Genomic DNA, 14,744 nt, shown 5'->3' with positions numbered 1-14,744 from the left:
TTTCCTGTAAATTGTCACAGGGAGTCAGAAGGTGAGCTGTCAACATTAAGCAGTCATGAGGTTTTTCATCCGTGAAGGAGGGGACAGTAGCAGGGTTAAGGTTATTGCAATGAGAAAGGGTTACATGAGGAGCAGTTAGCATGAGGATTTCTTAGGAGGTGAGCAAGAGTGTGAAGAGAATTCAGGACGGCTTCTGCTGCATGGGGCACAAGGATTCTTAAAGGGAATCCCCTATTTCTTCAGTGGCCTTAACTAAAAAGGCAGTGGCGCAGAAGTGGCTTCGAGGCAAGGGGGGATATACCCATGCCACAGCATCTCGTTGTTGGTTCTGATAGCCTGTGGGTCCATGGTGCTCCTTATATTTTGGGGTCAGTACTCCAAGGGCATTCCCTTCCTTCTTACATAACAGAGGAAAGAAGGGAAGTTGATAGGATGTCCAAGAGCAACAGGCTTTATTATTCATGAGGCTTTAAGTTCTCAAAGGCTGTGTTATCCCTATCTTTCCAAATAATAGGGTTATGTTTGTCATTTCTTAATAAGGCATGTAAAAGTTGAGCCATAATAGAGAAGTTTGGAATTCAGTTTTGACAGTAGCCAGCCAGTCCAAGAAAGCTTTGTACCTGGTACTTACTTTTAGGTTTGGGGAAATTCAGGATGCCTTGAAGTCTGCCTGGATCCAAATGTAGTCCTTGTTCTGCGATCAGGTGCCCTAAGTGTCTAACCTGAGTTTGAGCAAACTGCAATTTTTCTTTGGAGATTATATGACTTTTTAAGGCCAAAAGTTTTAACAGGTAGATGGCTATCTTGTGAAGAGGTCTGAAAAGGGGAGCAGTGAAGCATATCATCTACATTTTTTAAATTAGAATCTACAGAAAATTTGATATCCAAATCAGTTTTTAAGGTTTGTGAACAGGAAGGACTATCTGAAACCTTGGGGAGTTACTGTCCAGGTGTACTTCCGTGTACTTCTTTTCTTTCCAAATGAAAGCAAAAAGATAGTGGCTCTCCCTATCAACTAGAATAATAAAAATGCACTGCATAGATCAATTACAATGAAAAATTTCCTTTCATTAGAAATGGATATCAGGGGCGCCTGGGTGGCTCAGTCAGTTAAGCAGCTGCCTTCGGCTCAGGTCATGATCCTGGAGTCCCGGGATCGAGTCCCGCATCGGGCTCCCTGCTCAGCGGGGAGTCTGTTTCTCCCTCTGACCCTCTTCCCTCTCGTGCTCTCTCTCATTCTCTCTCTCTCAAATAAATAAAATCTTTTAAAAATAAATAAAAAAGAAATGGATATCAGTAGCATATGGGGGTCAGGAACAACAGGGTGCCAAGAGAGGGATAGCAATGTTATTTATTGCTCAGAGATCCTGGAAAAACCTCCATCCTCAGCCACTGGGTTTCCTCCCAGGTAAGATACATACTACAGGGACTGGGGAAGGGGATAGTGAGGCTGTTGTATTATGCGTTTGACACCTGAAAGGGCTTCTTTACTTACAAGGTATTGATGAATTGTGGGATGAGGTTTTGAAGACTTTATTTGAATTTTGATGGAAGGTGCACTGTGGATTCTGCCAATATCATTTGAGGATGATAGCTGTAAAGAGGATGGTAGCTGATTCAATAGAAACAAATAAAAGATGCCAAAGGTCATTTAATTCCCCTGGTTGGCTATTTTGATTACTACTCTCAAATTCTAGAATTATTTCCCTCTTTGGGGAGAAAGAAATTCTGGCATGAGATGCTTTTCTAAGAAATTTAGGCCCAATAAATGAATAGGGGTGCAATAACTAAGGAAAAAGCCTAGACAAAAGGAAATAGATTCAGAGAGAGGAACTTGTTGAGGTTTATTAGAGATCTCCACTGTCTGAACCATTTTACTGCTCCAAGGCAGGGGCAGCTTGGCAGCAGTGGGCTGAATGACAGAGTAGCTCTGGTGTCAATTTGGAGAGAGAGATTTGTTCCCAATCTGGAGAGTGATTTCTCCAAGCTGATTAAGAGGAAGGAGCCCCTGCAGTTCCTCAAAGTCCCATCATTGGGAATTAGGAGGTCATTAGAAAGACTGACTAGAAGGCTGAAAGTACCTGGAGAGCTTAAATTCATAACAGCCTTCCCCCTTCTCCCCCCACTGCCCTGGCTCTTTGCAATAATAGCAGAAACTAGGTTTTTTTGGTTTTGTGTTTAGGAGCCTTCATTTGCCAGAGTTGAAAATTGATACTTCTAGCAGTCTGTCTTTTAGGTGACTCACCTAGGATGTGAGCAAGCTGGTTTGCCATGGTAACTAAATCTGCAGTGGGCAATTTACCATTTCATCCTGGTCTTTTTAACTAAAGGAGAAATTCCCAGTTTGAAACATTAATAAACATAGAGTTAAATGCTACCTGGGTGGATTCAGCATCTAAAGATCAGAATTTTCTTTAAAGACAATTGGAGTCAATCATAATCGTCATGAACAGGTTCATCAAGCTTTTGTGTGCAAACCTGAATTTTGTTTCAGACAACAGGCTTTAGGAAAAGCTACTATAATTGCTCAGTGGGGATTTCCAGCAAGTGTTCTATCATCTTACTAAAGGTTAGAGGTTTGTTTTTCAGGATGTTCTCTAGCTAGTTTCATGCAGTGTTTGGCCTGGTTCTTACCAACAGCACATGGAATAATGGATGTAAATCTGAGAAACCAAGGTGGTAAGTTGGAATAACTATGTTAAATCTTCAGCCAACTTATTGGGGGTCTTCAGTCACTTTAGGAAAACTATAACTATAGCTCACAATTCAGCCTTAGTCCAGGGAACATAAGGAACTTGAGTTTTATTTAGATTCTCAGAAAACTTAACTTTAAAGAAGCAGGTTTTAATAGGTTCAGGAGAGGAGGGAGCAGCAGAGAAATTAGTAGGAAAAGGCAAGTTCAGCAGAGAGAATAGACAGAAATGGTGCCAGAGATGGGACCTGAGTACAAGATGAGTGCAGATGAAGGGAGGGAGAAAAAGGCCTCAGAAGCCATTTTGATGTCTTTCAATTGTTTCTTTGCCTCAGTTGATTCAGAAATAGCATTTTGCAAAAAGGCAAACTCAGAATCCTGAAAACATCTGGAAGCCTCAAAGTACTATTTAAAATAGGCATCCCAGGGCGCCTGGGTGGCTCAGTTGGTTAGGCAACTGTGATCCTGGAGTCCCGGGATCGAGTCCCGCATCGGGCTCCCTGCTCAGCAGGGAGTCTACTTCTCCCTCTGACCCTCCCCCCTCTCATATGCTCTCTCTCATTCTCTCTCTCAAGTAAATAAATAAAATCTTTAAAAAAAAATAAAATAAAATAGGCATCCCAGAGATGAAGAGTTTGCCAGTCAAACAAAAGTTAAAGGAATTCATGACCACTAAACTAGCCCTACAAGAAATGTTAAAGGAGACTCTCAGTGGAAAGACAGACCATAAGTAGGAGTAAGAAAAGTAGGAAACACAAAAGCAGTATATCTATAAAGTCAGTCAAGGGATTCACAAAATAAAAGGATGTAAATTATGAAACCATAAACCTCAAATGTGGGAGTGGGGAGAAGGGTAAAGAATGGGTTCAAATTTAAGTTACCATCAACTTCATATAACCTGCTATATGCTGAAGATGCTATTTACAAACCTAATGGTAACCACAATTCAAAAACCAGTAATAGACCAGTAATAGATATGCAAAGAGTAAAGAGAAAGGAACCCAAGTATACCACTTAGGCTAACTAATCAAAGAGAAAAAGAGAAGAAAGGAACAGAGAAAAACTACAAAAGTAACCATAAAACAAGTACAAAATACCTATTGGTTGTTACTTTGAATGCAAATGGACTGAACTCTCCAATCAAAAGACATAGAATGTCAGAATGGATAAAAAGCAAGACCCATCTATATGCTGCCTACAAGAGACTCATTTCAGACCCAAAAACACTTTCTAAATGAACATAGGGGGATAGAGAAACATCTGTCGTGCAAATGGATGTCAAAAGAAAGCCCAGGTGGCAATACTTATATTAGACAAACTACACTGTTGTTTTAGACAAAATAGACTTTAAAACAAAGACTGTAACAAGAGACAAAGGACAAGGGGATAATCCAATAAGAAGATATAACAGTTGTAAATATTTATGCACCCAACATAAGAGCATCCAAATACATAAAACAGTTAATAACATGAACTGATGAATAGTAATGCAATAATAGTAAAGGACTTTAACATCCCACTCACATTGATAGATCATCCAAACAAAATATCAGCAAGGACCGTGGCTTTGAATGACACATTGGACCAAATGGATCTCACATACATTCAGAACATTCCATCCTAAAACATCAAAATATATACTCTTTTTGAGTGCACAAAGATCTTCAAAACATATTGGGCCACAAAACAAGTCTCAACAAATTGAAAAAAATCGAAGTCATACCATTCATCTTTTTTGAACACAGCACTGTGCATCCACAAGAAAAATCTGGAAAGACAGGGCTCCTGGGTGGCTGAGTTGGTTAAGTATCTGCCTTCAGCTCAGGTCACGATCTTGAGGTCCTGGGATTGAGCCCCACATCAAGCTCCCTGCTCAGCAGGGAATCTGCTTCCCTCCTTGTCCTTCTCCCCCGCCCGTGCACATTCTCTCTCTCTGTCTCAAATAAAATCTTTTTAAAATTTTTTAAAATATAAAAAATCTGCAAAGAGGACATACATGGAGGCTAAATAACATGCTACTAAACAATGGGTCAACCAAGAAATCAAAGAGGACATAAAAACTTAGGAAATAAGTGAAATCAGATTTTAGTCTGAAATCTTTGAGATGCCACAAAAGCTGTTCTAAGAGGGAAGTTTATTTGCTACCTTAAGAAGCAAGAAAAATCTCAAAACAACCTAACCTTATACTTAAAGGAGCTAGAAAAAGAAGAACAAACAAAACCCAAACAAGATGAAGGAAGAAATTATAAGTATCAGAGCAGAAATAAATGAAATAGTAACTAAAAATAGAGTAGAGCAGACTAATGACACCCAGAGCTAGTTCTTTGAAAAGATAACAGAATTAATAAAAGCTGACCCGGACTTGTCAAAAAAAAAAAAAGGACTCAAAATCAACAAAGAGGAGAAATAACCGACACCACAGAAATATAAAGTATTAGAATATTATGAAAAATTATATGCCCCAAATTGGACATCCTAAAAGAAACACACACATTTCTAGAAACATTTAACCTCCCAAAACTATCAGGAAGAAATAGAAAATTTTGAACAGACCAATTACAAGGAATGAAATTGAATCAATAATCAAAATACTCCCCACAAACAAAAGTCCAGGACCAGATGGCTTCACAGGTGAATTCTATCAAATATTTTAAGAATTAATACCTAGGGTGCCTGGGTGTCTCAGTCTTTAAGCATCCGCCTTCAGCTCCGGTCATGATCTCAGGGTCCTGGGATTGAGTCCTGCATCAGGCTCCCTGCTCAGCAGGGATCTGCTGCTTCCTCTCTCTCTCTCTCTCTGTCAAATAAATCTTAAAAAAAAAAAAAGAATTAATACCTATTCTTAAACTACACAAAAAAATCAGAAGATGAAGGAAAAGTTCTATATTCATTCTATGAGGCCAGGATTTCCCTGATTCCAAAACCAGATAAAAGACACTACAGAAAAAAAGAACTACAGGCCAATATCTCTGATGAACATAAATGCAAAAATCCTCAACAAAATATTAGCAAACTGAATCCAGCAATACATTAAAAAAAATCATTCACAGTCAAGTGGGATTTATTGCAGGGATACAAGGGTGGTTCAGTATTCCCAAATCAGTCAACATGGCACATCACATCAACAAGGGAAAGGATGAAAAACATCTGATCATTTCAATAGATGTAAGAAAAGCATTTGACAGAGTACAACATTCATTCATGATAAAAACCCTCAACAAAATAGGTTTAGAGGAAACATACTTCAACATGATAAAGGCCATATATGAAAAACTCACACAGCAAACATTGTACTTAAGGTGAAAAACTGAGCTTTTTCCTCTAAGATCAGGAACATAACAAGGTTGTCCACTTTTAATCAACATAGTATTGGAAGTCCTAGCCACAGCAATCAGACAAAAAAACAAAAAGATCCAAATTGGTAAGGAAGAAGTAAAACATTCATTATTTACAGATGGCTTGATACTATATATAGAAAACCCTAAAGATGCCACCAAAAAAGTACTAGAACTGATCAATGGATTCAGTAAGGTCACAGGATACAAAATCAGTATACAGAAATCCAGGGCCCTTGACTGGCTCAGTTGGTGGAGCGTGTGACTCTTGATCTCAGGTTCATGAATTCAAGCTCCGTGTTAGGTGTGGAGCCTACTTTAAAAAAAATACTTTTTTCCAGAAGTCCATTGCATTTCTATACCCTAATAGTGAAGTAGCAGAAAGAGAAATTAAGGGGGAGAAACAGTTGCATCAGAAATAGTAAAAACCTAGCAATAAACTTAACCAAGGAGGTGAAAGACATAAATTCTGAAAACTGTGAAACACTGATGAAAGAAACTGAAGATGGCGCAAATGGAAAGATATTCCATTCTCATGGATTTGAAGAACAAATACTGTTAAAAAGTCCATACAATGAAAGAAATCTACAGGTACGATATAATCCCTATCAAAATACCAACACCATTTTTCACAAAACTAGAATACTGAAATATGTATGGAACCACTAAAGTCCTCAAATAGCCAAAGCAGTGTTGAAAAAGAACAGAACTAGAGGTATCACAACCACAGTTCTCAAGATGTACTGCAAAGCTGAAATAATCAAAACAGCATGGTACTGGCACAAATATAGACACGCACATAATAGAACAGAAAAGAACCCAGAACTAAATCAATGATTATGTGGTTAATTAATCTTCAAGAAAGGAGGCAAAAAGGTGCAATGGAAAAGTCTCTTCACCAAATGGTGTTGGGAAAACTGGACAGCTACATATAAAAGAATGATACTGGACTGCTTTTTTATACCATACACAAAAATTAAATTCAAAATTAAAGACCTAAATGTGAAACCTGAAACCATAAAAATCCTTGAAGAGAGCACAAGCAGTAATTTCCCTGACATCCGCTCTAGTAATATCTTTATCTAGTAATATCTAGTACTGTCTCCTGAGGCAAATGAAACAAAATAAAAAATAAACTATTGGAACTACACCAAAATAAAAAGTTTCTGCACAGCAAAGGAAACAACCAAGAAAATTAAAAGTATACTGAATGGGAGATGGTATTTGCAACTGACACATTTGATGAAGGGTTAGTATCCAAATATACAAAGGACTTATACAACTCAACACAAATATTCCAGTTATAAAATGGACAGAAGACATAATGAACAGACATTTCTCCAAAGAAGACGTACAGATGGCCAACAGACAGACATATGAAAAGATGCTCAGCATCACTGACCATCAGGGAATTGCAAATCAAAACCCACAATGAGGTATCTCACACCTGTCAGAATGGCTAAAAACTAAAACACAAACAGCGAGTGTTGGTGAGGATGTGGAGAAAAAGGACCCCCCCCTTGTGCTGTTGGTGGGAATGCACACTGGTTCAGCCACTATGGAATACAGTATGGAGGTTCATCAAAAAATTTAAAATAGAACTACCATATGATCCACTGATTCCACTACTGGATATATACCAAAAAATATAAAAACACTAGTTCAAAAAGATACATGCACCCCTGTGTTTATTGCAGCATTATTTATAATAGCCAAACCATGGAAGCAGTCCCAAGTGTCCCATCAAGAGATGAATGGATAAAGGTTGTATATACATACAATGGAATATGAGCCATGAAAAATGAAATCTTGCTATTTACAGCAGTGTGGGTGTATCTACAGGGTTTAATGCTAAGTGAAATAAGAGAAGGGACACATACCATATGATTTCACTCGTGTGGAATTTAAGAAATAAAACAAGGAACAAAAGAGACAAACCAAAAAAACAGACTCTGAACTATAGAGAGCAAACTAATGGTTACCAGAAGGGAGATGGGGAAAAAGGAATGTGTGAAATAGGTAAAGCGGACTAAGAGCACACTTGTCATGATGAGCACTGTGTCATGTATAGAACTGTTGAATCACTATATTGTGCACCTGAAACTAATATAACTCTATATGTTAACTATATTGGAATTAAAATTAAAAATTTTGTTGGGCACCTGGGTGGCTCAGTCGTTAAGCATCTGCCTTCGGCTCATGTCATGATCCCGGGGTCCTGGGATCGAGCCCACATCAGGCTCCCTGCTCCGCGGGAAGCCTGCTTCTCCCTCTCCCACTCCTCCTGCTTGTGTTCTCTCTCTTGCTGTATCTCTCTCTGTCAAATAAAATCTTTAAAAAAATTTTTTTTCTAATAAAAAATAGGCATCCTAGTCCATTGTTTGTGCTTTGTTTTTCTACCAGTCATAGCCTTTTTTTTTTTTTTTTAAGATTTTATTCATTTTTTGACAGAGACACAGCGAGAGAGGGAACACAAGCAGGGGGAGTGGGAGAGGGAGAAGCAGGCTTCCTGCCGAGCAGGAAACCCGATGTGGGGCTTGATCCCAGGACCCCGGGACCATGACCTGAGCCGAAGCAGATGCTTAATGACTGAGCCACCCAGGCACCCCTGCTCATAGCCTTCTAATTTAAATTTGAGTAAAACGAGTTTGGGAATTTCAAAGTTCCCCATAATGCCATTGAAGTTCAGAATTACTTTTGGCTAAGTTGATCCATTTTAGTTATAAATGTGGATGCATAGGGACCATAGATTTTAAACATAAAACAAGCCAGAATCCCAGAAAGGTGGAGAGGAAATGGCGGGGGCGGGGGGGCACCTTCAGGCATTTTGATGACTGGGCTCCCATTTCTTAGAGACTTTTCCCTAGAGCAGAAAAAAATTTCTAAACAGCACAATTTCAACAGGAACAGTCTGTTTCCAAAAAGGAGTCAGACTGAAGGTTACAACAGTTTCAGTAGGCAGAGTCTGGGTTCGGACAGGAGTTGGGCCAAAGACCAGTACAATTTTATCAGGAACAGTCCAAGTCCTAAAAGGAGTCAGACCTGGAGTGCCTGGGTGGCTCAGTCGTTAAGCGTCTGCCCTCGGCTCAGGTCATGATCCTGGGGTCCTGGGATCGAGCCCCGCATCGGGCTCCCTGCTCGGCGGGAGGCCTGCTCCTCCCTCTCCCATTCCCCCTGCTTGTGTTCCCTCTCTCGCTGTGTCTCTCTCTGTCAAAGAAATAAATAAAATCTTTAAAAAAAAAAAAAAAAAAAAAAAAGACCGAATGCCAAATAGGTAACCTCAAGAGATTTAAAAACAAACAAGAAAAACCCAAGGCCTTAAAACAGATCCCAAATGAAGCCTGGGGAGCTTGAACACAAAGCATGGTACTCAAAATCCAGGGAAAAACTTACCTTCAAATCCCAGCAAATCCACTTGGCTCTGTAAGTACATCATCTCTTTGCTCACCAGCCTCACAGTTGCTGAGGGTCATCACTGGATCCCATTTCTGATCACCAAGTAGTGTTAACCTTAAAAATAAAACTGTCCATTATTTTATCAGCAAAAAATGGATTTATTCAGGAATAAATTGCAGAGAATTGCAGTCTAGGACAAATAAGATAGGACAAAACCATTGGCAAGTCCACAGAAGGAAGGAGAAGAATGCCCTTTTATAGAGGAAAGTGGGATATTGGGAAAACTTTTATGAACAAAAAAGTCCATTGGATTAAACTGGGAACTGTAAGTATAGTGGCTTTTCATTGGCTGAGATGTGACTGTCTCTCATTGACTGGATTGTTACTGTGGGAGGAGGAAAGCCTCCTCCTGCTGGGATAGCAAAGTAGTATCCATGTGCAAGGTCCCTCTCTTCCTCTTGGGTCTGGAATTGAGGAGTGATAGGGTGTAAGAGCTTGCCCTGCCGGCCTTCTGACTCCATTCTAAAAGGTTTCCTTTTATTTTTCACATTTTTAAATCTACATGGGGGGGAAATGTTTGTTCTACCTTTATTACATTGTGTTCAGATACTATAACCTTTACAGTTCTTGCATTTGAATTTGGAAATGATTATGGTTTTGTGGAAGTACTTGTGTAATTATTTTTTGTAACTGTCCCAAAGTTATTTGAAAAGACATTTCTCTGTAAGATGTTTACTTGCAAGCTCTTGCCTTTTCTTTTGAATACAAACTTTTTTTTATCTTTCCTATAATCCCACTTAAGCAATACTACAGGGGCACCTGGGTGGCTCAGTTGGTTAAGCGTCTGCCTTTGGCTCAGGTCATGATCCCAGGGTCCTGGGATGAGCTCCACATGGGCTCCCTGCTCCGCAGGGAGCCTGCTTCTCCCTCTGCCTCTGCTTGCCACTCCCCCTGCTTGTGTTCTCTGTCAAATAAATAAATAAAATTTTTTAAAAAAAAGCAATACTACAGCTTGATCACTCTATCAAAATACAGTATAACGTACCAAGATTCAAGTGAAATACATGAATCTCACATCAAATTTCTTGACTATAGATTCATTTTTCCAGTGACCAACCCTACTACTCTTCATTCCTCAAATGTTTCTCTCCTTGGTTAGTAAAATTTCTTACTTTCACTTGGAAGCAGAGTGGTCTAGGGGAAAGAATATAAATTTTAGGTCAGACAGACCTGGATTTTAATCCAAGCTCCACCACTTCCATAAGTTTGATTGACCAAGTTATTTAACATCTTTAAACCTGTTTCCTCTCCTGTAATAAAATAATAAAAAGCCAAGAATTAATACTCCCATCAACTGCAGGGGCTACTAGCCTTCTTAGGAAAAGCACCATTGTTAGCAGTCTAAGAGAAAATAGGGAAGTAGGAAAAGCAAACAGTTTTAATACAGTAAATAAAAATTTTGGGAGGCATATGTTTTCAAAACAAATCAGATTTAAGACCTATTCCAGTAAGAATCCCTATTTCCTGCATCCCCTCATCAGATTTTGAGGAAATTTTTATCGAATTATTATCTACTAAGATAGGTTCTTCCTCAAGTGTTTTATTATGCAGAAGTTTTGTTTTAGTTTTGAACTGCCCATTACTAGTTTGAAATGTTATTTTTGTACTTACATTCTCTGTTTTTGTTTTGTTTTGTTTGCAGTCCTAGCAAATTTCCAAACTATTTTTGCATTTAAAAAGGAGCATGCCTGGCTGGCCCAGTTGGTAAGGCGTGTGACTCTTGATCTTGGGATTGTGAGTTCAATCCCCACATTAGGTTTAGAGATAACTTTTTACTTAAGGTTTTATTTATTTGAGAGAGAGAGAGCACGAGCAGGGTGAGGGGCAGAGGGAGAAGCAGACTCCCCGCTGAGCAGGGAGCCTGACGCAGGGCTCGATCCAGGGACTCTGGGATCATGACCTGAGCTGAAGGCAGACACTTAACCAACTGAGCCACCAGTTGGTCAACTTTTTTAAAAAAATTCTGTCTTTAATTACTATGTCTATAAACCTACTTTTTTAAACCTGTTTTTATTCATGTATATGTAGGATGGGACATAAAAAGATCTTGCAGTACTATTGCTGTAGATCTTTCTATGTAGTCTTTCTGAGAGGGAAGCAAATTTGTTATCATGTGCTTTTAAGATAATTGAACCAAGGGCGCCTGGGTGGCTCAGATGGTTAAGCGTCTGCCTTCGGCTCAGGTCATGATCCCGGGGTCCTGGGATCGAGTCCCGCATCGGGCTCCCTGCTCTGTGGTGAGCCTGCTTCTCCCTCTGCTTCTCTCTCTGACTCTCATGAATAAATAAAAATAAAAAAAAACATTTAAAAAAAAAGATAATTGAACCAAATAGGCATTTGAGTGTTAAGTCCTAGCCAACACAAACAAATGGAAAGATAGTCCATGCTCATGGATTAGGAGAAATAATATTGTTAAAATGTCCATACTACCCAAAGCAACCTACTACAGATACAGTGTAATCCCTATCAAAATAACAACAGCATTTTACACAGAACTCGAACAGATAATACTAAAATTTGTATGGAACTGAGTAGCCAAAGCAGTCTTGAAGAAGAAGAACAAACCCGGAGATAGTACAACCCCAGATTTCAAGACCTACTACAAAGCTGTAGTAATCAAAACAGTATGGTACTGGCACAAAAATAGACATATAGATCAATGGAATAGAGTAGAGAACCCAGAAATAAACCCATGTGTATATGGTCAGTCTACAATAAATACTGACTAGGTAATCTTTTGGTTTCAAGTGATAGAAACTTAAGTCACCTTAAATAAAAAAGAGGTTATTAATTCAGAAGTTCTCAGGAAGGTTCTACCTACCAAGCTGTGGGAAGGGCAGAAATTCGGCTGAGTCTCAGGAGTTACTGGAGCAATGAAACATTGGCAGGATTATCTGTCTGCTTCCCCCCTTTGCTACTTTTCTCTGTAAGCCAGCTGTATTCTCAGTCATTGCAGAATTCCTTTACATAGGAGATGTAGTTCCCCACAGATTTTACACTCTTAGCCACTACAGAATTAAACATAATGATCTTTTCTTGGCCATGTCAAAAAGCTCATGGGTAGAACTGATAGATGTGGCATGACTTAGTTGCTCTCTTAGGGACCAGTTGGCTGTGTAGAGGGTGGGGTACTATGATAGGTTCATGTTAATAAGGTACCAATCTCTAGATTAGCTGATTATGTTTACTAACCATGTGGGTGTTTGAAGGACTAGTTGTTAAAAAGAGTACTAGACAAAAGGCCATGTAGAGTCTCCTACCATAGGACAGTGGGATCCCATGGTTTTCATCATGTGCTGTGTAAGCCCCCAGAGTCCTTGTCACAGTTCATGGCAAGATCAGTTTCCATAAATAACTTATCCACCTTAACTTGTACTGCTAGTCATGTATAAGCACAAATATTGCCTTAGATGATACGTACTGTGCAGAAGGAATAAAAGAATAGATGATACTTTTCTGGACATGTATCCACCTAAATAAGTATTCTGTATCTTAAATAATATTATAAAATGATTATCTTTAAGTAATTTCCTAGTTTGAAATGACTTTTAACTTCTCACTATCATTAGAAAGATGATCTTGGGCCTTTGTTGGACTCAGAGGTTATGTAAAAGTTTGTCTTAGTCTGTCAAATAATGGTTATATTTTTACTTTCTGTTTCAGTGAGGAGGTAGATTTGGAACTTCCAAGCACTGAAAATGAATATCTATCAACTTCAGAACCTGATATTGGTGGGCAACCCAAAGTGATATTTAAAGAAAAAACAGTCACTTCTCTTGGAGTCATGGCAGATGGAGTGGCCCCAGTCTTTAAAAAGAGAAGAATTGAAAATGGAAAATCTAGAAATTTGAGGCAACGAGGTGACGATCAATAATTATAAAAGAGCTTTTTGTACTTGCTTTTTGGACAGCATGGAGACTGTACATCTTGAAGTTCTTCTGTGTTTGTTTAAATGCTAAAAATTTAGATTTATTCTAAATGTATTTTATGTGAATCTAAAATAAATCTTTTTTTATGTGAAACTTATTTTTGCTCCTAAAATGGAAGCCTACCACATTTCATTGTAATACAGTGTATTATGTTCAGTGTCTAAAAATTGCTAATTGTGACATAATATAAGATGCTATGTATCTGTTATTTAAAACATGGAAAAGCAAGGCCTTTATTCCATTCTTACTCAAAAGCACATTCTTATCCTGCACTGAAAACGCATTACTTTTGCACACTGATATTAACACAGACATACGAATCTGACCACATAAGAGAAAATTCACAGGCCCATGATGGTTCAGTTCTGAGGATCCTGTCAGAAGGCTGATGGAGAAAGTGTATGTGTGTTAGCTTACCGTACTCAGTTTAAGGTCAAGGGCCAAAGAACAGGACTGCTACTCAGGTACCTCAAATGTAGCTGCTTAATATGGAATGAAAATTGGACCAAAGGTAGATATGTGTATTTTCCCAGTTCAGCAACAAGCATTGCTTAAACATTATTACTTTAAGTTAGGCATTATGCTAGGAGCTGAAGATATAAAGATGAATAAGACGTATCTCTGTTCTTCATGACTTCTCATGCTAGCATAGTCATTCCCACAGTCATGTACTCTGTTTAACAACCTTATATGTACTGGAAAATAATTTTTAAGGCTTATTTAAAGCTATGTAGATGAAAGCTTGAAAAAAATGGTATGGTCTCTGGCTTCCATAAAGTTTTTAGTGTTCTCTTAGACAAATGGGAAATGTCTTATTTTCTAGTTAAATTTCTTAAAAAGTAGAATTTTATTTTATCCATTTGAAGTAAGTTTCTTCCCTTTATTACTCCAAAATCTTAAAATTATATTTTTTATAAATTGTACAGTATTCGTTTGGTAGTAAATATTTGTCTTTTTAAGTTTACTAGTGTACATGTAAGAAAATGATAGCTTATTAAAAACTATGAAAAATAATATTGGGGTTTTTTTCCTTCTAATACTCAACAGCGTCAATGTAGCATTGGTGAAGCAGTGTTTGGAGATTTGTCTTTATATTTGTTCAGTCTACTTATTTGTATATTTCATGAATATATAGCATTATGATAAAGAAATATTTTAGATTCTCAACAGCCCATTTGTCATCTACCTAAGCAGTGTATTTTGGTGCTTGACTGTCCTCAATTGGAGAAGGTAGTAAAACCATAAATGGAGTGCTGCTTTATTTTACCCCCATTTAGTTCATACAAAATATGCAAAAAGAAACACACCTTATCAGGAGCTTGGGAAGACGGT

General features: G+C 38.3%; 1 protein-coding gene across 1 annotated transcript in view; it reads left to right on the top strand.

Annotated features, from left to right (window-relative positions):
• Positions 1-13,505, top strand: part of WBP4 (WW domain binding protein 4) — a 61,514-nt gene extending 48,009 nt beyond the window's left edge. The window contains exon 10 of the mRNA XM_028107342.2: positions 13,147-13,505. Within this exon, the coding sequence (XP_027963143.1) occupies positions 13,147-13,357 (211 nt within the window). The 3' untranslated portion in view covers positions 13,358-13,505. The remainder of the gene's footprint in view (positions 1-13,146) is intronic.
• The last annotated feature ends 1,239 nt before the right edge of the window (positions 13,506-14,744 follow it).

This window comes from Eumetopias jubatus, unplaced genomic scaffold (assembly GCF_037043125.1).
Source record: "Eumetopias jubatus isolate StellerSeaLion01/CBP00866 unplaced genomic scaffold, mEumJub1_p1.0 scaffold_3, whole genome shotgun sequence".
In the NCBI taxonomy this organism is placed as follows: domain Eukaryota; kingdom Metazoa; phylum Chordata; class Mammalia; order Carnivora; family Otariidae; genus Eumetopias; species Eumetopias jubatus.
The sequence above is the reverse complement of the archived record's forward strand: the minus strand, read 5'-3'. Positions and strand labels throughout refer to the sequence as shown.